The sequence below is a fragment of the Rhinolophus ferrumequinum genome, chromosome 22 (assembly GCF_004115265.2).
Source record: "Rhinolophus ferrumequinum isolate MPI-CBG mRhiFer1 chromosome 22, mRhiFer1_v1.p, whole genome shotgun sequence".
In the NCBI taxonomy this organism is placed as follows: domain Eukaryota; kingdom Metazoa; phylum Chordata; class Mammalia; order Chiroptera; family Rhinolophidae; genus Rhinolophus; species Rhinolophus ferrumequinum.
In genome coordinates, this window is record NC_046305.1 from 46,750,410 (window position 1) to 46,775,073 (window position 24,664).

General features: G+C 49.3%; 1 protein-coding gene across 3 annotated transcripts in view; it reads right to left on the bottom strand.

Annotated features, from left to right (window-relative positions):
- Positions 1-991: 991 nt before the first annotated feature.
- The window catches only part of IGSF3 (immunoglobulin superfamily member 3), an 89,160-nt gene continuing 65,487 nt past the window's right edge, over positions 992-24,664 (bottom strand). For 2 of the 3 annotated variants that reach the window (XM_033092966.1, XM_033092967.1), the window contains exons 9-12: positions 15,744-16,154; positions 10,874-11,281; positions 7,020-7,505; positions 992-4,789 (exon numbers count right to left, since the gene is read on the bottom strand). In XM_033092966.1, coding sequence (XP_032948857.1) covers positions 4,539-4,789; positions 7,020-7,505; positions 10,874-11,281; positions 15,744-16,154 — 1,556 coding nt within the window. In that variant the 3' untranslated portion in view covers positions 992-4,538. The remainder of the gene's footprint in view (positions 4,790-7,019; positions 7,506-10,873; positions 11,282-15,743; positions 16,155-24,664) is intronic. The other variant, XM_033092968.1, reaches the window with a different exon arrangement.

Consider the following 24,664-nt stretch of genomic DNA (forward strand, 5'->3'; position numbering starts at 1 on the left):
TCTGGTGAGGAATGATTCATTAGGTCGTCATTCATTAGGTTGTTGGACGCTCCTCTGACCAACAGGAAGGACAGCTCTTTCATTAAGAGAGGGGCTGTGCTCCCACCAAGCACTTTTAGAAGCACTTATATGCCTGGTCCAGCAGACTTCATGAATCAAAAGTGACTCTGAAAGGCTGGACCTGCAGTGCCTCAGGCTGGGGTCCAAAAAGGCTCTATTTCATATACTGCAGACTTGCCACCGAAAAGAGGGCTGAATGTATGTTTCATCCCGTGACCAGTCTTGAGAGGTCCAGTTTCATCTGCTTGTCACTGTAGATAATGATGGACTAAGAGGTAAGAAAGGAGGACTCCTTTAGCCGGCTCTTATGGCACGGGGTTGCTGCTCCTGCTAGCATGTCCCTCCTGATACTCTGGCTCTACTTCTTCCCAGTCTTGGAACTACCCCCAGGAAGCTTCTGTATACACATCCTAGAATTTAAAGAGGAAAACACTGCTCCTGATCCTGCAGAAATGAGAATCGTTCTTGCCTCTTGCAGAAGTGTGCATTCACTTCATTTATATAAACACGGGGCAGATTTGCACCAGGGGCGTCAAGGGGTATTCTCATTTTGTAACTCTGTTTTCCTTTCTCAAATGGTCCCTGGCAGAAAGAGAACATTTGGGAAAAATGAAGCAAAAATATCTCATGAGACTTAACATGGAACCAACCATTGTGCGTACCCAATGGAAAAACAGGCCCATTTCAACACTGGCCAAGCAAGCAGCTGTGAGAAGTTGATAAGGGTGCAGCAAATGAGGATGTAGAACAGAGGAAACCACACATTCAAGCCTTTGAAAGGCTTACATTTTAAAAGGAAGAAAAAGAAAAGGAGGCACCTCCCTCTGCTTATTACCCTCTATCCAGTTCCTTTTGCATGTTCTTCAGTGAATTTTAAAGAATCACAGAGAGGTTCTGACTGTGTGTCACCATGATGGCTTTAATCTTTCTGTCATTCTCACCTTGCAGACGCGGTGAACTCCTCCCACACACCGCAGCCTCCAAGCTGTGCAGGGAACAGAGACGGGTGAGCTGTGCATCCTCACCAAACAGGAATGCACAGCTCCTGCTCCTTCCTCCATTCCTGGAAAATGCTGGCTGAATATTTCACGGTATAGTTTGAGGAAGATGGTGGGCTCTGGCTGCAGAGGCCCTCGACGGCCAAGGAGAAGGCTGGCCCATGTTCCCGATCTCCTTCTCCGTCAGTCTCCTCACCCCATTCTGCCCACCCGTCTTTCCTCCGCAAAAAGAACAGGGTATAAACTCTACATTCTGCACCCGCCTAGCAGGCCTCCAGGTGCTTTGTGTGTTGCACAACTGAAGGGGCAGTATAGCCCTGCCTGTCAGGATACACGTGTGTCTTTATTGTGATACATGTCAGCAGATGACAGCAGGGTGTCTTGAGAAAAGAGTGTTTTGTTATCATTTGTACAAAGCCACCACTTAGGCTGGGGGTGGGGCATGATGATAAAGGCTGCAATCCATGAACCTTGAGCCTAGCAGGTCAACGTCAGGGGCAGGACTCACTCTAGACCTTCAGGACACAGGTTGATGGAGGACAGTCGCTGCTGATTACGTGAGGAGAAAGGACAGTGGACTCCAGGAAATATAAACAGCCGTATTTTCAACATAATTTACTACAGGTGTCTGAAGTGTATATAAAACATTTTAGTGCAACATCTTACAAATCGTTTTCCTTAAAAAAAAAAAAAAACAAGCGAAAAAATCAACAGCTCTCTACACCATGCACGGGTAGTTTTCTTATCCCACCTCTTTTTTTCTTCAACAATTAACGCAGAGAAACCACTGTTTGACAAGAATATGAAAACTTGCTACAGAAACACCCTGGTGAGAGAGGGTGCGGTCATATCCATATCCTGGGATGGGCCTAGCCCACTGCAGGTTTCATGAATGCAATATCGTTGATAAGAAAAGTCTGTCTGTCCTGGTCGGAGGACTGAAGGCTCCAGTCCGCTATGTGCAATGAGGTCTCCCAGCCACTGGAGGGCACCATTACCACTCATCTGACACCACATTTCCATAGAAATGGCCAAAGAAAGAAGGTCCTGGGGATTTTCATAGAAAGCTAGAAAAACTCACCCTTTGACTGTATTCCCCAGCCCGTTAGAAAATACACAGAAAAAAAAAACACAATTATTAAAATACTGGCTTCGGGTTTTTTTTTTTCCTTTCAAATTTCCCACAACTGCTTCACCTATTTAATAATGTGCAGAACACACTTTTCTACAGCTGTGAACCAATTCAAACTCAAATCTTAGGTACAGGGCCCAGTCCCAGACAGCCCTCTGGCGTCTTTCCATTCAGAGAGAGGAACAGTAAGCTATCTTCCCTCACTGACTCAGTCCATTTAGGGGTCACCAATTTCCCACTGAAAGCTCACACCCCTGAAATAGAGAAATGAGGCAGAAGACTGCCTTCCTTCCTTTCCACTGAGCCCATTCTGCACCTCTAAAGCATTCGTGCAGCGGGATTAAGGTGGTGGTGCCTACTCTGCCTACTAGGACAGTACTGGTGTGCCTGGGAGGAAAAGAAGGCAGGTCCATGTAAGCTTGTAGGAAGATGGCTGAGCAGTCACCTTGCTTCCCCTCACCTCTGACACAACAAGGCGTCTGCTGAGCACCCAAAAGCACCTGGACCCCCAAGACCATTCTAAGGATCGGTGCCCACATGGCCCGGGGAATCCTCCCCTGGAGTCTGTTCAGTCTCAGAACAAGGTTTCACAGTAACTTCTCTGGTTAGACTTAGTGCCAAAATCCCTGGCAGCTTTTTCCAAACTGGGAACTCCCTTGGGATTCAAGATTCAAGTTCACAGAGGAAGGGAGATGGCACTCTTGGCCAGCAAACTACGGGAAAGCAAGGGCATCAAAACATCTTTCTGGAGTGAGCCAAAGGAAATACTTGCAACCGAAGATTCTGCTCCAGGGGAACCAAGCTTTTTGCCCAATAGTGGAAAATAACAGGGTGACATTGTTATTTTATGGCCCTTTCAGGGCCATTTAAATAAAAGCCTCCACAGCAATGAGCCAGCAGATCACCTAAAACCACAAACGACATCTAAGAAAGGGAAAGGTACAAAAAACCCACAGACAAAGGCATGTGACACTTTCTGCAGGGACTGGGTTCAGAAAGGATTACCAAGGGCTGCGTTGGGAACTCCCCCTGGATGGTCCTACGCAATGAGCAGCAGGGAAAGAAAAATGGGGAGGAGGGAAAACATCAATATCTTTGAGGAAAATCTAATTGAAAGGAAGAAGAAAAACCCAGGGAGGCAGTGATTCCTGCCCGCTCTCCAACATCAGGCTCTAGAGAACCCCCTCCCGCTGCTGACGGTCCCCCTCTTCAAGGAACTTCGCTGCCTGCCAGCCCCAGTGCCCTCGGTGGGTGTATATGGTGGCTGCTTGGGTCCCGTGTGTTCAGCTCAACGCTGTCCCTTTCCCAGGCTCATTGGCCACTCTCCCGTAAGAGTTTGGCAAAGCACCTTAAAATAGAAGCCCACCTGCTCAGTTACCAGTTAGCGGCTGCCCTTGCAGAACCGATCAAGCCAACAGCTCGCTTTCCTTCCTTCCTTCACTAATCACTGGCTTTATCAATCTGAAAGTCAGTAGCTGCTACAAGCAGCCCTCGGCCCACTTTAGCTTGCAAAGCATGCGTTGTCGTGGAGCTTCTGGCGTGTTCTCCAACAAAGTTTTCTTATGTTTTTGGCAAGGTTGGGAGGAAGCCTATTTTTGCCTCCCTGACAGATAGGCTGGGTGGGCACGGTCTACTCCTAATAGGGTTACGCGGGATTTCTCTCGTACATACACAGTTCTTTGAAACGAAAGTCACTGCTTTCATCTTGACTACAAAGTAGTTCCAACAATTCCAGCTGAGGAAACAGATAAGATACTATTTGGGCCCACACTAAACATAATTTTGAAGTCTTGATAAGAAAGTACAAAAAATGGGTGTATTTTGATCCATGGGTGATGTTTTCAAGTGTTTTTGTTTTTTGTTTTAAAAAAAGGTCTTGGAAGAGATTTCTCTGCACTCTAAAGTTCATCCGTCCTTTTGCCATCAGTTGTACGTAAGAGAAATTCAGCCATGACATTACGGAATCCAAAAAGGATAAACCAAAGGGATTTAAGAAGCGTCCATTACAAAGAACGAGAACCCCTCATCTATCTATCTGAGAATACTATATAAATCAGTGAGTTAGATGTGGCACCTGGAGCTACTCACTCACTACGTTACCAAAAACCAAAAACAAGAAACCTAATTCCGCAGGGTGATGACATCTGCTGGAAAACAGCTACCCAACCCAGACTGCCGCCTCGAAGCAGTCCGGCTCTGCGCCTGATCGGGGACTGGGGACACTTCTCCAGTCTGACAGTGTTCTGTGCGAGCACTCCACAGTTGGGGGGTTGTCCGCTGTCCGATCACAGAGCGAGGGGCAGTCAGGTACCTCAGCTCCTCCGCGGCTGACGTCCCCTGGGGCCCCCTCAGTCTATGGCTCCTGGGTGGATGCTAAGCACAGGCGGCTCCAAGCACGTGGGGGAGTAGTTGAGGTGTGGTTCTTTGATCCACAGCAGGGGCACCCCATTCTTCCCATCGGAGTTTTTGCTGGAGTTCCGGCTCTTGAAACGCACCAGCAGGATGGTGATGATAAGGATGCCGAAGATGGGGAACGGGTAGAAGAAGACGAAATAGAAAAGCGCGTCGTTGGAGCAGATGACAGACTGCAGGGTGGAACCTGAAAAGGGCCACGAGGGAGACAAGGCAATGAGGGCTGAGAACCTGGACTCCTGGGGACCCCGCCCACCTAAGGGGAGCACCCCGATGGGACTCCTGCACCCACCCTGTCTTTCGTTAACTAATGGTGGGGAGACGACCCTTGCGTTCTCCTGCTCACAACAGTACTTCTTCCAATTCACAGCTGCAGATTCAAACAAAGCAATGCTCCCATTTCCCACGGTGAGCCAGCATTACTGCTGGGAAAACCAGACAATAAAATGTAGTTTATCGACTGTGAACTGAACTGCATCTCGGACGGTGAGGAAGCTAACGGCAGCTCAGCCCGAACCTCCTACCCGGTTATTTTGTACACGTCCCTCTCCACTTAGATCTACTCCAAACGTCCTTCTCTGGGAATATAACCCGTTCTCTCCCCGCCGGCTTCCGAGAGCAGTTTTACTAGAAATGGTGCTCACTGACTAACAGTGTCAATTAAGATGTCATTATGGACCATTTACAAATGTCCACAGTGTGTCTGCGGCGGCACAGAATGCAGTGTTGGTTCCTCTTGCATGGGGAGGAGATGAACCCTGCGCCCCGACCCAGCTGAGGTCAGCTCTGTGTCTTAGGAGCCCCCAGCAGCGCCCAGCCCCTGGGAGCTGACATTTTCTCTGTACAACAAGGTTTCTGAATATCTCTTTGTTCTACGCAGCTTAATAAACATGGACATCCATGGCGGGCAGATAAAATGTGGTCCGAACACCTTCCCTTATACTGTTTTGGACAGTGGGTTTTTAAGGAAAGTGTTATGGACTCTGAGTATGATTTAGGTATTTTTCTTCTTTCTACGGCATAGCTATTGCTCATTGGTATTATTAAGAAAATTTAACATCCACTTCCACTTATTAAATTTCCAAAGAACATGAAATTGTGGATTGTCAACCACTGTTGACCTACAAAACCTCAATTTTGTATGATTCTATCTAACAAACAGGAAATAATCCAAGAAAAGAAAAAGCTTTGACAAAACTCAAAATCCAATTTATCTGGTAAAATGTTTTGGCTGAAAAGAAGATAAAATTTCAAGCAATTTTTATTTTTTTTTCTTCTGCATGATAGCCTGCGTTCTATTCTAACAAACACCTTCTGCAGTCTGATATATTCCACATTTGGATAGATAGCCAACCAAGAGTGCCGTGGGGTTTTTTTGTGTGTGGTTTTCTTTTAACTTTTTCTCATTTTTAAGTGTGTTTTTCCAGGACCCATCAGCTCCAAGTCAAGTAGTTGTTTCAATCTAGTTGTGGAGGGCGCAGCTCACAGTGGCCTATGTGGGGATCGAACCGGCAACCTGGTTGTTAAGAGCACTGTGCTCTAACCAGCTGAGCTAACTGGTGGCCCAAAAGTGCCGTATTTGAACAAATAATTTCCTCCAGTCTCTGCTCATAGAGTCCCTCAGTACGGTGAAAACCGTGAGTTCTGGACCTTTCTGTAGTAACAGCTAATGGCAAGCAGGGCTGCGGCTAAGCTCTTCGCAGGTGCTTTGTAACATCATTGCCCTTCTAGGCTGTTCTTCCCAACTAACCCTGAGAGTCTACCTGGACCTCCAGGTCTCCCTCCAAAATAAAATGACCTAGGAACTTGAGAAAAAGAAAGCATGACAGTGAAGGACTCAGGCTTCATTTTTTTTTTTCCTTTTCTCTTAGGAGTCTGAAACTCCTAAAATGCTAATTAGAGAAAGAGAGACTAGGTTCGCTCTTCTAAAGTGTAACAAAGGAACATCTAACAATATACTTGTATGAGGAACTCTTACTAACAGAAACTCTGGTGCGGCATAAGTTTATTATGAAGATTAGATGGTATGGGGTGGCTGGTTTGCTCAGTGGTTAGAGCCAGTGCTCATAACACCAAGGTCGCCGGTTTGATGCCCACATGGGCCAGTGGGCTGCGCCCTCCACAACTAGATTGAAAAAAAGACTTGACATGGAGCTGATGGGTCCTGGAAAAACACTGTTCCCAAATATTCCCCAGTAAAAATGAAAAAAAAAAAAAATTAGGTGGTATGTGATCACTTGAATTCCTCTCCCTATTTTTTCACATAGGCAATCAAGGGTCAATTATATGCCAGATTCTAAATGCCCGTGACAGGTAAGAACACTGCTTATTGATCCATAATCAAGCTGTGATTTTATCCTCCTGACACAGTTGGGATCAACTGAGACATCCTTCCCCTGCAAGTTGGGGAAACTCACTTGTGTCCAGAACATGGATGCCAATGGGGGCCGACTCCTCCTCCGTGAGCCGGTACCACTCCTTCTGAGGGCTGGGCAGCCACTCTTCCACGCGGCACGAGTAGTTGCCGGTGTCCCGGGGATTTGCCTGCAGCACCGTGAGCCGGTACAGCAGTGGAGAGAGCCTCTGGAAGCGAAGCCGACCCTCCCAGGGGCTGCCTTCTGGGCCAAACACCGCGTCCGGGCCCACGCTCAGCAGGGCCGTCCGCTCAGTAGGGTCCTCTCCCCCTTCTTCCTCCTCTTCCTCGTCCTTCTCCTCCTCGTCCTCCTGTTCTTCCAAGCCAGGGCTGCCTGTTTTCCCTCCAGCTTTAGTCCTCAGTGAATACCAGGCCACCGCAAAGCGGGAATCCTGGCTCGAGCGAGACACGATGCTACAGTCCAGCTGGAAAGCGGCCTTCTCAGCCACTGTGGCATTGGGGACCACCGTGTCCACCTGCAGGGTGGCATCTGGGGGGACGAGGGACAAAGAAAGAAGAGGCTGTTTTAATGTCTTTGCTCCAAACAACCTCAATGTCCATCACTGAACACGTGATCATAATACCCACACAGGAGGACACCACATGCCCCTGCTGGGAGACATGAGGTGCTGCTCCGTGCAGACATGTGGAAGGAAACGGAAGAAAAATAATTAACGTACAGAACAGTGCACCCTACGTATCGCTGTACGCAGAGGAAAACATGCTTGATTTGGACATGCATAGCTGCTTATATTTGCATGGAAGAAGTCACCAGGAACTGGTAACATGGCTGCTTATGGGAATCTGGGGAGGGAGGGACACTTGTTTTTCCTGTAACCCCCTGTGGTGGTTGAATAGTGTTTCCCCCCCCAAAAAAAAAAATCACATCTACCTGGAACCTCAGAGTGTGACCTTAACTGGAAACAGGGTCTGTGCGGATATAACTAAGAGGTGCCCTAAATCCAATGACTGGCGTCCTTATGAGAAGAGGACACGGAGACACACAGAGCAGGACACGTGAAGACAGAGGCAGAGACTGGAGTGGTGCAGCCCCAGGCCAGGGAACACCTGGAGCCACGTGAAACTAGAAGGGGCAGAGAAGCTTCTTCCCTAGAAGCGTGAGTCGGGGAAGGGGGGACGTGGCCCTGAGGACACCTTGATTTCAGACATCCCACCTCCAGAACCGTGAGAGAATAAAATTTCTGCAGTTTTAAGCTACCAAACGTGTGCTAATTTGTTACGGCAGCTTTGAGAAATGAAGTCACCCTTTCAGCAGCTTTTGCGTTTAAACTGTGTCCACAGAGATGGCTGCCTACCTCACAATGAATACAAGAGGTAAATACTCTCCAAGGATTGAAGCCAAAACAACAGACACCAGACCTAAAAGAGGCCTCGCCCTGAGCATGGACACTCCCTTCCCACCCACTGAGGGGGGAGACACAGACTAGCCTCAGACAGATGCCCAAGCAGGTGAATCACACCTCAGGACGCCACCAGACAGGCCCTCGTAATCTGTTCATTTTTGTTTTTTTAATGACTCACTGGGGTAGGTTCTACACAAACCCTTCACTCCCTAGCTCCTAAAAGGCATTCCTTTGGCTCTGTGTATGTAACGCTCGTGAAAGACACCAATGTAACATTGACAAAAACAGAGATACCAAGTCAGATTCTACTTGGATGAAGGCCCCATCAAAGCGTTTCCCAGTGCTGTCCTGGGCTTTCCAATGCCTTGGAGTCATGTTGCTCGTAGGTGAGCACAGAGCTGGGGTCCCCGCCGCTTTTGTGGAGCTCTGCCAAGCCCCTCTGGAATCTCGGTGTGCACCGCTGGCACACGGGGGCTTAGGCGCTGGCTGCAGGTGGAGGGCACGATGTGTCCCCCAGCCCTCACGGGGGAAAGAATGTGCCAAGGGGCAGAGAGCAGCAGAATGGAGAATATGGAATCAGTCCCCAGGCCACTCGAACTCCCTCGCTCACCGGCTTATCCTTCCTGAGAGCACGGCTGACGTGTAACCCCAAAGCCACAGAGAGAAATGCTGCAGAGTGAGGGGCTATCTGCAGTGCTTTTCCCTCCAGAGGCGAGCACAGTGTCTCTAAAGTGACCCGAGACCAGCAAATGTGTCAAAGGAGGTGGCCCCGGGTAATGTCATGCAATGGACCCGTTGAAGCAGGCAAGTCAGACACCAGAGGTCATTTAGTTCCCCAGAAGTGCCTGTGCCCCATCTAGTCCCCCTTTGCTTTCTACCTGTCCAACTGCTGACAACTTTTCCTGGCCCCTTGAGACGCCTTGTGTGCATTAGTAACTCGATACAAGGTTTTCGAATAGAATTAATTTGCACCTTCATTCAAGCCCCCTCCCCTTGCTACGCCTCTCTACCAATTTGGCTCCTCACGTCTGACTCCTTCTAGAACATGCCAGCCATCTCCCTGCTCAAGACTTGAACACTCTTTCCTTTTCTAGGTGTTAACCACAGGAGAGAAGTTCATCTCTCCCCCGCCTCTATGTTATGTTCTCTGTTTCCACGCTGTAACCTTGACCACTGTCGGGGTCTGTGTCTGATGCATGTGGTTTTCTCTCTTCCCCAGTTGTGTGAAACACAGTTGTGCCAAACACAGTGATGGAATCAGTCAGCTGCAATCTCACTGCGTGTAGGAGCCCTTCATTTCCCACGCATCATACTACATGCTTCACCCTAAGCAATGCTAGACCATACTTCACGTAACTCTTGGGAGCTAAATTATTTAAAGTCTAATATACGTCCAACTTATCATACCTCAGAAGAGAACTGCTGAAGTCTAGCCACCCATTGAAGGTTACGCAACCACGAAAAATGGTGGTGGTTACGCAACCACGAAAAATGTTTTCAGTGACTTGGGAAAACGCTTACAGAAGAACGTGGAGCGGGAAAAACATCGCATAAAACAGCGTGATCCTGATTTAGAGAGAAACAGCACGGCTATGAAGGTATGTAGGTAGGGAGGTTACAGGTAACTTTTCTTTGCAAAACGATACTTTTCTGCTTTCCCAAATGTTTTGTAACTACGTAGCGTCATCAACTTACATGTGGTCACGCACCACATAACGAAGTTTTGGTCAACGGCCAACGGCGGACTGCATGTGACAGTGGTCTCGTAAGATCCACAGTGGAGCTGGAAACTTCCTGTCGCCTGTGGTGGTATCACTATTGTAAGGCTGTCGCAGTCCTCCGTGTCCTTAGAGGACCCACCGACTTTCTGCTCCGATATGCATGTACGATGGTGCGGTGTGGCCGAGGACATAGGAGGCCTGTACCACTCTGCTTTAATTATGTGTTTAACTGTGTCAACAATAATTATACCTGGTAATTATGTGCCTTTAGGTGCCTTAGAAACAAACAATAGAGACAAGAAAAGCACAGAGCCACCTGGAAGACTCATTAGTAGCAATAAAACGGTTAGCAAGGCTGCATATACTTCACCTTTTTCTGCTTAAAGAATGCAAATCGATTTCCCCCCCCCCACTGAAAATCTATAGCTGAATTTTTTACACCGCCTGGCTACTGTTTCCAGATTTCTGCACCTCCACCACGTGTCCAAACCTGAATGTATTTTTTAAAAAGAAAATATTCTATGCCCTGGAATAATTCACTGACAAATGTTATTCTAGTTAGGACACAGAATCACCTCAGGCCAGGGCCAGATGTGTGTACTTTTCCATTCGCTAGGGGGAAAAAAATGTGAGCCAATACTGAATGCAAATGCAACCGTAAATGAGCATATATTTAACTGCAGATACGTTACTGATTAACAAACTAATGTTATGCACTGCATAAAATATTATGCAAAGGGGAAGGAAGGAGGCCTGGCAACCTTAACCCTCACCTGGTCGCATGACTGTCACAGCTGTCTGCCCAGCAGTGTCCTCTGCCCGCTTATACCACACGCCGCTGGGGCTGATCAGCCATTCCTCCACGTGGCAGCTGTAGGTCCCGCTGTCCTGCACGGCCACGTTCTGGATGAAGAGCCGGTACACGCCCAAGGAAGGGCTCTCCAAATGCAGCCGCCCCTTCAGGTTGTTTTTGGCCGCCTGCTCTCCGTAGTGGAAAGTAGCCTCGCGGCTCAGGCGGGCCACCGTCTCCCGTTCGGGATGGTTGGGCTTCCACACGAACCACTCCACCGTGAGCTGGGAGGCCGCGCTGGTGCGGTTCAAGACGACGCACTCCAGCTGCACCTGCTGCGTCTCCAGGACCGACAGGTTTCCCTGCACTTGGCTGAGCTTCAGGCGGCTGTCTGGGAGGGCAGGGAAAGAGACATCAGCCACGAGAAGACAGCAAGCCACTTGCACGCGCCCTTTCCAAGCACAGGTGAATGGGTGCCTTCCCAATGCAGAAAGACGGCAGCACCCTCAACTAGTGGAAACATTGCTGCAGGGTGGCACCCTACATTCTCTCAGCTCCCTGATCATGTGTCCGAGTGCCTGAGGTACAAGGAGTTCAGTGTTATAGGAACAGCTGTCGCCCAATTTATAACCTCTAATCTCGATGCTTTAGCAGAGGACAAGCATGTCCTCTTGTCCTGGATGGCGTGTGTGGATAACTGCACATCCAAATGACAGCAGACTACAAAGCATATGGCGGACCGGAGCACCGGGTGGCTGAGAAGGGGCAGGAGGGCATGGTGAGAACCCCTCTCCAAGCCAGAGGAAGTACATTTTTAAAACTGACCACAGGAAGGGAATATGCTGGGCAGTCAACCACAAAAGAACTGCCGAGGAAACCTAGTTTAATATGGTCACAAGTTGGCCCTAAGAACAGCAGTCATTTTCTCTACAAAAAAACCCAAAAAACCAGAAAATCCACATGGGTTCCCTCTGGAGATGGGCACAGAACTGACCTGACATCAGTAAACAAAAGATTGATAAGCTGGAACCACTGACTTGCAAACCCAGCCAGTCAGAAGTCTCATTAACAAGAGTACGCCCTGACGGCGTGCACGTAATTTTATAAAGAGCCCTAAGGAGCCTGTCTGGACCAGAGGCATCAGAAAGCTGTGAAACTTGTGAAAGCACAGAAGCACCTTGGAAAGGGCACCCCCTGAGTGATATGTGAGAAGGGGGAGGAGGGCCTTGCACTTTTGGTTTTTACTTTTTACACTTCAAAACTGTCTGAATATTTTACAATGTATGTGGTTACTTTTGTAATTAAAAGGTGAAAAAATTAAAAAGAACAGAAATTTTAAATAACCAGTCTCCCAAAACACACATACACACACACACACACACACACACACACACACACACACACACACACACACACACGTTGTCTCTGGGATGAAGGATTAGTTTCTTCTGAGTGCTTTTTTTGCATTTTCCAAAAGCTCTATAAGTGTATTCTTTTTCAACAGAAAAAAAAAAAAGGTGGGGGTTAGGGGGAAGAACTAGAAGTAGGGAAAAACAAATAAAAAAACCCACATAAACCAAAAAGCTAAAAGGAAAGGGGGGCATGTGTTGTTTTTATCAGCGCCCTGTGAGTTTTCTGTTTATTGTGTTAATAGTCCCTATAAATGGATTTCACTCAGTGTGTTTTGACACGAATCCTTCCAGCCCTTTTGCACTGCCCCAGTTAGAGTGTGGTCTAAGTCTAGCCTCAGATAGGGAAAGTCCATGGATAAATTTAGGATATACCAAGAATCTCTCAGTTTCGGAACAAATGAGAAAGGGAAAGGATGGACGGTGATAAGAGGAACTCAGATTGAGAACGTGATCAGAACTGAAAAGAGACAGGAAGAACAGAAACCTAAAAGAACATCTGGGGGCCTAACGACAACCTTCAAACGTTTTCAAAAGCCCCTGGGACTGGCCTGAAGGCAGAACATGGGTCACTGGAAATACCAACAGGACCACATTGAGACCAGAGCTTCCTTTTAATGCACCAGAGAAAGGGTTAGCGCAAAATGTCACTGGGAGGCCCACGAGAATCCCTGGGGGGGGGGGGGGCAGTTTTAGAAACACCGTATCCTCATGGAAAGGAGGGTTGGGACAAGCCCATTGCATTTGGCATGGGCCAGGCCACACCTGGACTTCTGTATCTAATTGTGTTTTCCTACTGAACAAATAGTTGTCCAGGCCTCCTGGGAGACAAGCTGTGGAGACAGAATAAATAGTGAAGGAAACAAAGTATCTGTGCTGTCACTCAGGGAGCTTCAAGTCTGGCAGAGGACACAGACAACAGATATACAGATAATGAACAAGTGATACATAATAACTGACAATCAGTGAACTTCTGTAAGTATAAATAAGTGTTCATAGTTACTTGTATATGCATAGGTAAATAAACAGAATGCCAGGGGGTGGTGTGTGCTATGAAGGGAATGGGGAAAGGGGATGGATGCAGCGTAACTAGCTATTTTAGTTAAAATGAGCTAAGAACGCCTATCTGAGAAAGAAGGAGATAAATGAATATCTATGGTCCACATGCTCCAAGCTAAGAGAACAGTAAGTACCAAGGCCCTTGGATGTTCTTGGACTACAACCATTCATTCCTTATTCAACCCACATTTCTTAAGGGTGCCATGCCAGTGACTGAAGATACGAGAAGACAGCACTATCCTCGGAGTGCTTACAGTATAGTGGAGAAAAAAATGCAAACAAACAATTATTACACTATGTCTTTGTTCAGAAATCCCTGGTGATATGGGAGACATCAGGGGAGGCTTCCTGGAGGTGGTGCTCGGTGAAGTCTTGGAAATGGAGTGAAGACAGGGGGAGAAGCAATAGGAGAGGGGCATTCCAAGTGGAGAAGGCAGCATAAGCAAAAGCACGAAGATGGGACTCTGGGTGGCAACACAACACCCCAAGGCGCATCAAGGACAGGCAGGGACAACAAGTTGTGGGGCACGCAGGCATGAAGGATGGAAGGGTCTTGAGGCCACATCATGTGAAAAGTCCAAAACACTAGAGCTCTTTAACAAGAAGGAGACACTGACAGGGGCACACAGAGCTCCTTTCACAGAGTCTTGCGTCACTTAAAAATAGGGATCCGTTCTGAGAAATGCCTCGTAGGCGATTTCATGGTTGTGCAAACGTAACAATGCACTTACACACACCTAGACGGTACAGCCTCCTGCACACCCAGGCTGTAGGGTGCAGCCCATTGCTCCTTAGGCTACAAACCTGCACAGCATGTTACTGCACTAAGTACTGTAACACAACGGTAAGTAATTGTGTATGCAAACATATCTGAACATACCGTGTTTCCCCAAAAATAAGACCTAGCCAAACCATCAGCTCTAATGCATCTTTTGGAGCAAAAATTAATATAAGACCCGGTCTTATTTTACCATAATACCAGGTATAATATAATATAATATAATATAATATAATATAATATAATATAATATAATACCGGGTCTTACATTAATTTTTGCTCCAAAAGACACATTAGAGCTGAGGGTCAGGCTAGGTCTTATTTTTGGGGAAACACGGTAGAAAAGGGACAGTAAAGATATGGTATAAAGATGGACAGTGGTACACCTGTGCAGGGCACTTACCATGAATGGAGCTGGCAGGACCGGAAGTTGCTCTGGGCGAGTCAGTGGGTGGTGTGGGGGTGAGTGGATGTGAAGGACACCACTGCTCGCTCCTGCAGACTTCATAAACAGTCCCACAAGCCCCTCCCCCTGCTTCCTTCCAACAGGGTCACAACTAAAACATCGAAGCTGCCAGTGCTGCTCCCTGAACAGGGACTGGTTGGAAATATCGAGGAGAAACTGGATGGGTGAGGCGTAGATCACCATAATAGTGACTGGCAGGAGGGGGTGAGAGGGGGCCCCAGGATCAGAAGGAAGAAGGGGTCAGTAGCCCTGGGGGGGACAGTCGTGCTGAACCAGCTCAGGGGCTGACTGACTAGGATGTCACCTGTAGACTCAAACCTGAGGCACAGAGAGTGAGAGGGCCTCCACTGCCAAGCCCCACAGATACTGTTACCCTCAGAGAAAAAGAAATTCCTCCTGGACCACACACCCTTCACTTCTTACAGGAAATTCCGCTCCATTATGACCTTATGGGACCACTGTCTACATGCGGTCTGTTGTTGCCTGATACGTTGTTGTGCAGCACGTGGCCGTATGTGAAGGACTAGGACCCAACTTCTCTTGGGTTGTTCCAGGGGCAGATCTAATCTCTGAGAGGGAAATTACGGGAAGGGGGACTTTCAACGACTGGGGCTGCCCAAAAGTGGAACCAAGGCCTGCGGAGGCAGTGAGCTCTGCCTCCCTGGAGGCGTTTGGGCAGAGGTCAGACGCCATCTGTCAGGGAGCAGAACGAGGGCTGTGCCCACAGGGTCTGAGAAAGGACTGACTGGTGATTCAGTTTGGAGACAGGATGTACTCCCTCCTGGGCTGGGGGAGGAGGAAGAAGATGAGGGCAACCATAAAATGCCTTCTCGGCAGGAACCCTGGGTACAGAGCTGGCACCCGCTCGAGATCCAGGGTGCAAATCGAAAACCCAGAAAGCAAGCCAGGAGCTGCCAGGAATCCTGCTTTGCCACAACGTGCCAAGCACAGGGGCCCCTCGGGCCTCTCCCTGGGGAAGACGCTGTCCACAACGGCAGGTCAAGGATGCTTTTCCAAGCCTGCCATCAGCACCAGGACCACTGCAGGCAAAGGGGGCGGGGCCACAGTGCACGAGGCGGGTCTGTGGGCGTGGACCCCACGGAGCCCCGCGGCCCAGAACGGCTGCCCGCCTGGTCCTTACCTGGCTGCTTCACAGTAACTTCCGTGCGCCCCGAAACCTCCTCTGCCAGCTTGTACCAGGCATAGTTGGGGCTCAGCAGCCATTCTTCCACGTGGCAGTAGTAGCTGCCGCTGTCGCTGACCTCAGCTCTCTGGACAGTGAGGCTGAACAGGCCCCCGGACACGTGCCTCTCAAACTGCAGCCTGGCTCGCAGGCCCTCCTCCTCAGCGTAGGTGCCGTACTCGAAGGCGGAGTTGTGCGTGGTTTTGAGGATGAGCTTGCCGTCGGCGTCCGAGGGCTTGTGGACGTACCAGAGCACGGCGAAGTGGGAGTCCTGGCTGGTCTGAGACTTGACAGAGCAGTTCAGCTGGATCGGCCTGTTCTCCACCAGGGTGAGGGTCCTCTTTGATTTGCTCACCTGCAGCTTGGTGACTGCAAAGCAAAGGGGCGCCGGTCAGCAGAGCCACCCCGCACTGCTGGAAACGCGGCCCGTCCCAAACCGCGCCTCCCGGCTCCCAGCCTGGTTCCTAGAGGACCAGACACGGAAGGACGCCCTCCCCAGCGTGGCTCGGTGTGAGAAACGCAGCAGAGAGCTGCGTCCACCCCAAATATGCCCCCGTGTGTCTCTGCTTTGCCTCATGCCCGCGTCCCTTAGGCCCTCAGCATCTCCCCCTGCCGCACACAACCGCCAGCGGGATGCAGGTCAAATACAAATCTGCCCACATCATTTACCTGCTTGAAAAGTTTAATGGCTACCAACTGCTTTCAAGTTGTAAAGAAAAAAAAATTCCTTTTCCCCAGTACAAAGGCCCTCCCCCAACGGTCCTGACTCCTTTCTCCTGACTCACCCCCTCAAGCCTCAACCCCCATGCAGGTTTCCCTGAGCTCTGGTCTCTGCTCAGCCATCCTGTCTGCCTGTCTCCTTCTGCCATCTCCCCTCGGACCCTTCTCTCCACTCATCCTATAGTCTGCACCCCCATTTCCATCCCACTGGGCTTGCTGACCCCCCTCTGTGCTTCCATCAGCACCTGGATGTACCTTCAGGCTGGTTTTCCTTACGTCTCTCTTCTAGCCTAGTCTGTGAGCTCCCCAACGGTAGAGATCAAGCTTTTTCTGTTCGATCTGCAAATATTCGAGTGGGCCCACTCTGTTGCCTCATGAGGCAAAGGGCTGGGGCCACCTTGAAGAATGAGGAATAAGACAGGCCTGCCAACAGCAAGTTCTCATCACCGCAGCCCCGGAGCCGGGCACGGTGCCTGGGCTTCAGAAAGCGCTCGGTGGATGTTTGCTGAGAGAGGGGAGCCAGGGGGTGAGCGACGGCAAGCACGCTGGAGAAACACAGCAGGGGGAAGTTAGAAGACGCCCGGGTGACCTTGCTGGGCAGTGGGGAGAGGGGGAGAAAAAAGACGTAATTCCTCTCCGTGAGCGAATACCGTTTCCCCGAAAATAGGACCTAGCTGGACCATCAGCTCGAATGCGTCTTTTGGAACAAAAATTAACATAAGACCTGGTATTATATTATATCATATTCTGTTATGCCCGGTCTTATATTATGTTAAAGTAAGACTGGGTCTTAATTTTTGCTCTAAAAGATGCATTAGAGCTGATGGTCCGGCTAGGTCTTATTTTCGGGGAAACACGGTAGTAAAAGCATCATTACACCTCCACGCCTCTCTTGACACCCTTGCCTTTTGAGACCAAACCGCTCACCAGCTGAGAAGAAACCCAGGGTAAGGCACACACCCTGCCCAGGAGAGGGAGCCGGCTTCCTCCAGCGTACGTGCCCAGAGGGCAGGCCAGGGCAGGTCGGCCTGGGCCTGTGTCCAGCATCCCTGCTGGTCGCTTGATCCAGACCCAGGCCTGAGCCCATGGGTCGCTCCTGGGCCTCCTTTGCCAGCACCAGCCGGCTGGCTCGCTTAGAGCTTGGTATGGAAAGACAGCATCAAGGTCTGAGTCCAATGTGCCCAGGCAACTGAAACTTTTCAAAGCTCCAGGCTGTCCCTTGGGGGCCCGGATAACACACAGACAAAACTCTGAATAGCTGAGAGGAATTCAGCCAGCTAAGGTACGGCAGGATCCGACAACCAACGCCATTACTGCAAAAGTAACTCTGAGGATACGGCCCTCTCCTGGTGGTAAATCAGGTGACACTCTTCACAAAGACCGCTGAAGGCACACACCTACATGCCTCCTCGAGACATCAAGAACACACCAGGCATGGATTTGAAAGAACTCCCTCGTCCCCATGTCCCACTCTTCCGGTTCCTCTTCCTCTTTTCTCCTGCCTTCTCCCTTCTTCAAACACCGAGTCCTCCAGGGCACACTGGAATCCAGGGCCGGGTTTACCAGCAAGCTCCCAAGCTCTGAAAACTAGCTTCACATTAGCGTGCCAGTTGACTTTTCAGGTCAGGTTCCTATAATACTTGAACAACCAGGCCTTCTCCAGTCCTTTCCAACCCAAGTCACCGCATGCAAACGATACGTGTATCAGGGCAAATGACACCCCCTGAATTGTCCTGGTCCTTGGCCAAAAAAACTGGGTTGTTCAGTGTGGAGGAGAAGGAGCTCTAAAATGTATTATTAATTGTGGCCAGATTATTTTTGCAACTGTTACTAAGGAAACCTCAATTGCTATAGTAACCGCATATGTTACACCAGAATCCTATGACGAAACTTCAATTCGGTCACATGGTCTGAGGACCAGAAACCAAGGAAGAGAAATGTTTCAAAGCATTTCCGTTTTTATTTTCTCCTCATGTCAAAATATTGTGAAGTGTTGAAAAGCTTGAAAGAGAGGCGTTTTTGAAATTTGGTGCATGCCTGGCAGGTGGGTGAGGGGTCAGCTTCTATTCTGTGCTCGGAATTTCTTCGCACATCTCAAGGGCAGGGAGGACCTTTCCTGAAGCCAGCCTGAGGAGACGGCAGCCTCCGTGAGTCATTAGGAAGCTCTCTCATCCTGCCCGGTGCGGCCTGGCAGGCGTGTGGCCTACCTGCATCACCACCTTCCCCCCCAGTTAAGAGAGCCCAGCCCCCTTCAGGATCCGAGAGGTTCTCATCCGCAAGATTAAAAGCACACGGTCTCTAGAAAGAGATGAGCATGGAGCCCGGTATATAATAAAAACACACGTCCATTTTCACTATGCCCATTTCTTCGTGGTTTCTGGGCTCAGTCCCACGTTCTAAGCTCATTAGATGGAAAACTGTCACACGTTTACGGGGCAAACTTACTACTACAAACGCTGTCCCTGGACCAGCAGCGTCCATGTCACCGGGCAGCTGGTTAGAAATGCAGACCGGCAGCTCCCCGCCCCCGAGACCTCCTGAATCAGAACCTGCCTTTTAACAGGTAATTCATAAGCACCTTAAAGCCTGAGACACCGTGGACTTGGCTGTGTGTGAGTGAATGGACTGAGAGAGGCCATATAGTGAGAGTGAAAGGAAAGCGGCTGAGGACTGAGGTGTGGCTCATTGCCCACAATGAATCAGCAGGAGGAAGAGGCAGGATGAAGGACGGGTCAGAGAGGCTGTGGGCCAGGGAGGCCTCTCCCGCGGGCACAGACTCCAGCTCACACCAGCAGCTGCCTTCTCCGGCACCTCACGACTCCCAGGGCCAGGCTGTACTTTGTTTGCAGGAAGGGCCCTTTCTTTCTGCATCTGGAGGGTTTCCTTGCTAGGCCTCTGATGGAAACGTGGAGAAGTGTGTGTTCTGCATTATAGGACAGGCTGTTGTGTTACAGCAAGGGCAGGGAGGTCTGAAGGTGAGAGGCGTCAGAAGGAACAAGAAGAGCAGATACTTCATCAGCCACCCTCCCCGCCACCCTGTACAATCCACCTGGTGTGTGCACTTCCCACTCAGAACTCATTGCTTCCATCAGTGAGGGATTCCCTAAAACCCCACTGGAGCTCTGTGACATGCTGCCTACGATGAAGTTGATTTCTTTTTCTGGCGGATGCTTTCATATCTGTGTCTCTTCCCAAACCAGCTGCACGGGTGCCGGGGAGTCTGGAAGCCCCCGTGATGAAGGGGCCACCCCCAGGTGAGGGAAGATGGATTGAAGGGCATTCCTTTCACTTGTCTGTCAGTTAGTATCTACCTGTTGTGGCCGGGTCACCATGTTCTCTGGCCTGGGCTAAGTCCTTTTCATAGCTGTGCTCATTCCGACTTTACCAAATCTCAGAGCAGGGAATTACTACTTAGTACCATTTTGCTCTGAGGCAAGATCCTCCCCTCCTTTTTTTAAAAAAAATTAAATTTAAATTTAAACTCTTTTCTCTTTTCTTTATCCCCATCTGCCCCCTCCCTCCCCTTTGGCCGCCATCCGCTTGTTCTCTATATCTATGGGTCTCTGCTTCTGTTTTGTTTGGGTTGGTTCCACACATAAGTGAGATCATACGATATTTATCTTCGTCTGACTCATTTCACTTAACATAACCTCTAGGTCCATCCATGTTGTCGCAAATGGCAAGATTTCATTCTTTTTTATTGCTGAGTAATATTCCATAGACACTATATTTTTATCCATTCATCTGTTGATGGACATCTAGGTTGCTTGGCTATTACTAGAAATGCTGCAATGAACATAGGGGTGCAGATGATCTTTTCCAATTAGGGTTTTTGTTTTCTTTGGATAAATGCCCAGAAGTGGAATTGCTAGATTGTACGGCAACTCTACGTTTTATTTTCTGAGGAACCTCCATACTGTTTACCATAGTGGTTGCATTCCCACCCACGGTGCACAAGGGTTCCCTTTTCTCCACGTCCTCGCCAGCATTTGCTGTTCGTTGATTGACAAAGTTACTTTTTTGAAGGTCTTATGTTTCCTACTAAGTTATAAGCATCTGAAGGGCAGAGACTATGAGCCGACCACTTAATAATCATATTAATAAATGGACGACTGAATAAATATGTGATTGACCTTTTCTGGGTGGTCGGAGAATTGTAAAGGAAAGGCATTTATTTGATCCTGATTCTGGCAGGAGGGTGAGAACTTTTCAGAAGGCATGTGACATTTCAGCTAGGCCCTGAAAAACAAGTGAGTAGGTGGTGCCCAGGCAGAGGAGAGTGAAAGGGCACCCCAGAGAGAGGGGACAGATGAATACCCTGTGCACTGTACTCAGGGAACAGCAAGTGGTCAGGTGTGGTGGATGAAGTTAGAAAGGTACGCGTAAGTCTCTGCCGGACTGGGAGCCTGGAGTATGTTCCGGATTCTGACCCCCTGTGGCTGTCAGGATGCGGTCGGTACCTGCAGCAGCACCACCACCACCCCCTGGGGGCTTGTTGAGAGTACAGAATCACCAGTGCCCCAGGTGGGGCCCAGCGTGAGGCACACGGAGCTTGAGAACCCCAGGTGTGGTGGTGAGGTGGCCTCAGGTCATTCTGGAGACGGCAGTTTCTGTGCAGTGGTGCGAGCAGAAGCCAGAAGGTAGCAGGTGAGGAGATACAGGCGGTGAGGGAGGAGAAGGAGAGAAGAAAGACACTGTTTTGTATTAAAGGTCCACGACAGGAATCAGTAATGTTAGGAATAGAGGGGGGAACAGCAGACGTTTCTCAAATTGAGGAGAGCAAGTCTGCCAAGAGACTGGGAGAGAATAAAGGGAGGGCTACTGGGGGAGAGAAGGAGGGAGAGGCAGAGAGAGAGAGCCACGCACTCTCGGGGAAGGAGGTGGCAAAGGCACGTACCAGCCAAGCAGTGACCGCACTTAAGGAGCCCCTACGTCCTTAGCACTGCCCTCAGACCCCTGCTCTTCTTTCTCCCCACGGTCCTGCCCTGTTTAAGCCCCTAATCACCTCTTTCTCACACCTTATACTTGACCTGCACCCGTCTGCCTGCCTCCAGCCTCAGCCCCGCCCAGGGAGCGCTTCCTCAGCTGCAACCAGGAGCTGGTCACTGAGCCTCCAGCCTGCCTGCGGCTGCCCACCCACCATAGGGCAGCACCACACCAGGGTCATCGCAGACATCTGTGGGCAGTCTTCTGTGGCCAGGTACTTAATGAACGAGAGCCAGCATGCTGTGTTTCCCCGAAAATAAGACCTAACTGGAAAATAAGCCCTAGCAGGATTTTTCAGGATGACATCCCCTGAACATCAGCCCTAATGCGTCTTTTGGAGCGAACCTTAATATAAGACCCGGTCTTATTTTCGGGGAAACACAGTAGATGTAAACCCCTAGCTGAGGTGACTCCATGCAACAAACTCCACCTCATGTCCTGCGTGACTTTCAAATGACATTCGTACGGGGGAAAACTCTGTCTCTGATCCTAGAACCTGCTTGTGTTGCACAAGCAACACAAGAGTGTTTCTGTTGTTGTTGTTGTTGTTGTTGTTTTTGGCTAGTTTAATATGTGCCAGGTAAAGCAAGGGAGGGTTTTACCTTGCTTTGTTCAGTAGTGTCACAAGACTTGCTCAGGATTTTGGAACCCCGGTCCCAGATGGCAGCACCGCTTGGGGTGGCAGGGCTGACCCAGCTGCGGTCCTAGGGGCAGACTTGCAGCACCTCTGCCCAGATGGCTGCTGCATCCACCAAAGTACCTGCCTCCCAGCGTGACCGTCCCTGAGTGCCGACAGGTTAAAAGCACATTATGTGAGTATGAACTGCTTTCTAAAACATTCCTCCTTTGTTCCACAATTAGGGCATCGTAACAACTTTTAAAGGTTATGTGAGCAGAAATGTTATATTGTCTATGACTTTCATTTTAGAGTAGTAAAGGGACGATTACAAATCGTTTAGAAAAGGTCTATATGACCTGAGTATGATCTAAAGCCCTAATTGCTCAGTTTTGAACATTCTTATTTCACAAACTTACATAATCCTATCTGCTGAACATGGGTCTCGGCACTTTATAGATATTAACGATTTGTCTTTCGCCAGTGCCATGAAATAAATACGATGACCTTCAATTTTATACAGACACATATCTAAGGTCACACCACACGTAAATGGTAAGAGCTGGGATTCAAAACCAGGCTGGTCTATCCTTGCTTTTAACCATCACAGATGGTGATCCTCCATGCTTCTGGGTATAAAAGGGGCTCCCCTGGCCCTTGCCAACCTGCCTGGGGATGAACCCCTCCGGCCCATGGCCCACACACGAAGCTGGCTCCACCACTACCCCTGAAGTGGTTCCCTGAACTTCTGTCTTCCCAGGCCACCAAACAGCCCGAGGCAAGAACTGTGAAACACCCATCTCTGCAGCCGCAGTACCCAGCATGGATACTGGCACACAGTAGGTACTCAGACATGCTTGCAGAAGGCACTGGGAGGGAGGAGCAAGGAGAAAGGAGCAAAAGACTGGAGGTAGAAACAGCTAATTAGGAGTAACCAGACATGCCCTGTCTGCAGCCAGAGCAGGACCCTACCTCACTGATTCCAAACAGGTGCACCTCGAGTCACCATGACAACGAGGCCTGAGGGTAGCAGAGGGCTGGGGGCTCCTCTAGGCTTCTTGCCCTCATGCTTGCTCTATCTCTGAGCCTCGTGCACATGGGGAGGAAAGAGAACCCCACGTTACATTCCCACCAGGAAAACAGGATGAGGCAGCCTGTCACCTACCAGACAGTGACAAGGAGAGCCACTGTCACATGCCCTGGACTCACAGAAGTCAAAGAAAAAGCCCTCAGCTCTCCCATTCTGCTAGGTCAGCAGTAAGAAATTGGAGAAAACGGATTTGGCAGCATCCAGAGGGTATTAAATATTCATCCTGACTACCCATCAGTCAAATCCCAGCAGAATAGACCTCCTGACAAGTCGGCTTTCTACACCGGAGGCTGTCCTCCTGGAAGCCTGTTTATTGCTTTGTCAATTTTAATGTGCAATCCTTAACAGGCAGACCAAGGTACGGTCGTAAACATTTGCAAAATGAGTGCTGACATTTCCCTTATTGCCTCTGTATTTAGGAATATGTAATTGGAGGGTGTCTCTGGTGCTAAAGCAAATCAGAAGGAAGCAAAGGGATGCTTCGAAATTAAAAGGGAAAAGGATTGATTAAGAACTAAGAATCGAATACGCTGAACTGGCTTACGGTCTTGCCTACGTGCCCCTCGGGGGTCATACTCTGTGATCAGTGGGGGTAAGGCCGAGTGAAATGAACAACAGAAGGGGAGTGATGGCATTTCTCGAAGATTTCCTTGAGGATGTGCACATGGCATCGGAAGCACGTACGTAGAATGGTCAGTAATAGATCCAAAACAAGTGGATCGTGCCATCCAGACAGACATTCCGGTGAGGCAAATACCTGCGACGTGGTCAGGTCAGCAGGTGCCTCTGGCAATGACTGGTCTTGGGCACAGACCACACAGAACCTTCTTGGGAGCAGATGACATCAGCAGTGGGAGACTGAGATACACGGACCAGCGTGAGTGAGCCAACAGTCCCTGGGTTTCTGTTTGATTCTGTTCGACTAAGCATATTCGACAAAACAGTCTTAAAAGGGGGTGGCAGCCAGGCGGGGGGGAATTCCTACGGCAGACAGCAAAGCAGGGGTAACAGTCTGAGTTTGGAGGGGCCAGGTGTGAAAGAAGGGAAGCCAGCACTGGTTTTGAGCTCCGATGTCCCCAAGTTTTGGAGCCATCTTGTGGCAGAAATGAGAAGAAACAGGAGAGAGAGAAGGCACAAATTAAACCCCTATGCTATGGCAAACTGTGTCTTGAGGCACCTCTACGGGTACCTCGTGACCCCAAAAACGAATTTAAGTATTTGCTAAAGGGGGTCAGGAAATCAGGGATGGCAAAGCAGAGAGAGGAGAGATTAAATAAAAGTACAAGGTACTAAAGAAGAGTCCTGAGAAGAAAAAAAAATTGTCTATAAAATACCACAATAGCATAAAATTAAGAGCTTGGACTCAGGAGCCAGATTGCCTGTCTGGATTTGAATCTTGTCTCTGCCACTTGCTATGGGTCACTGGATCATTTATTTAACCTCTGTGTCACTGTCCTCATCTAGAAA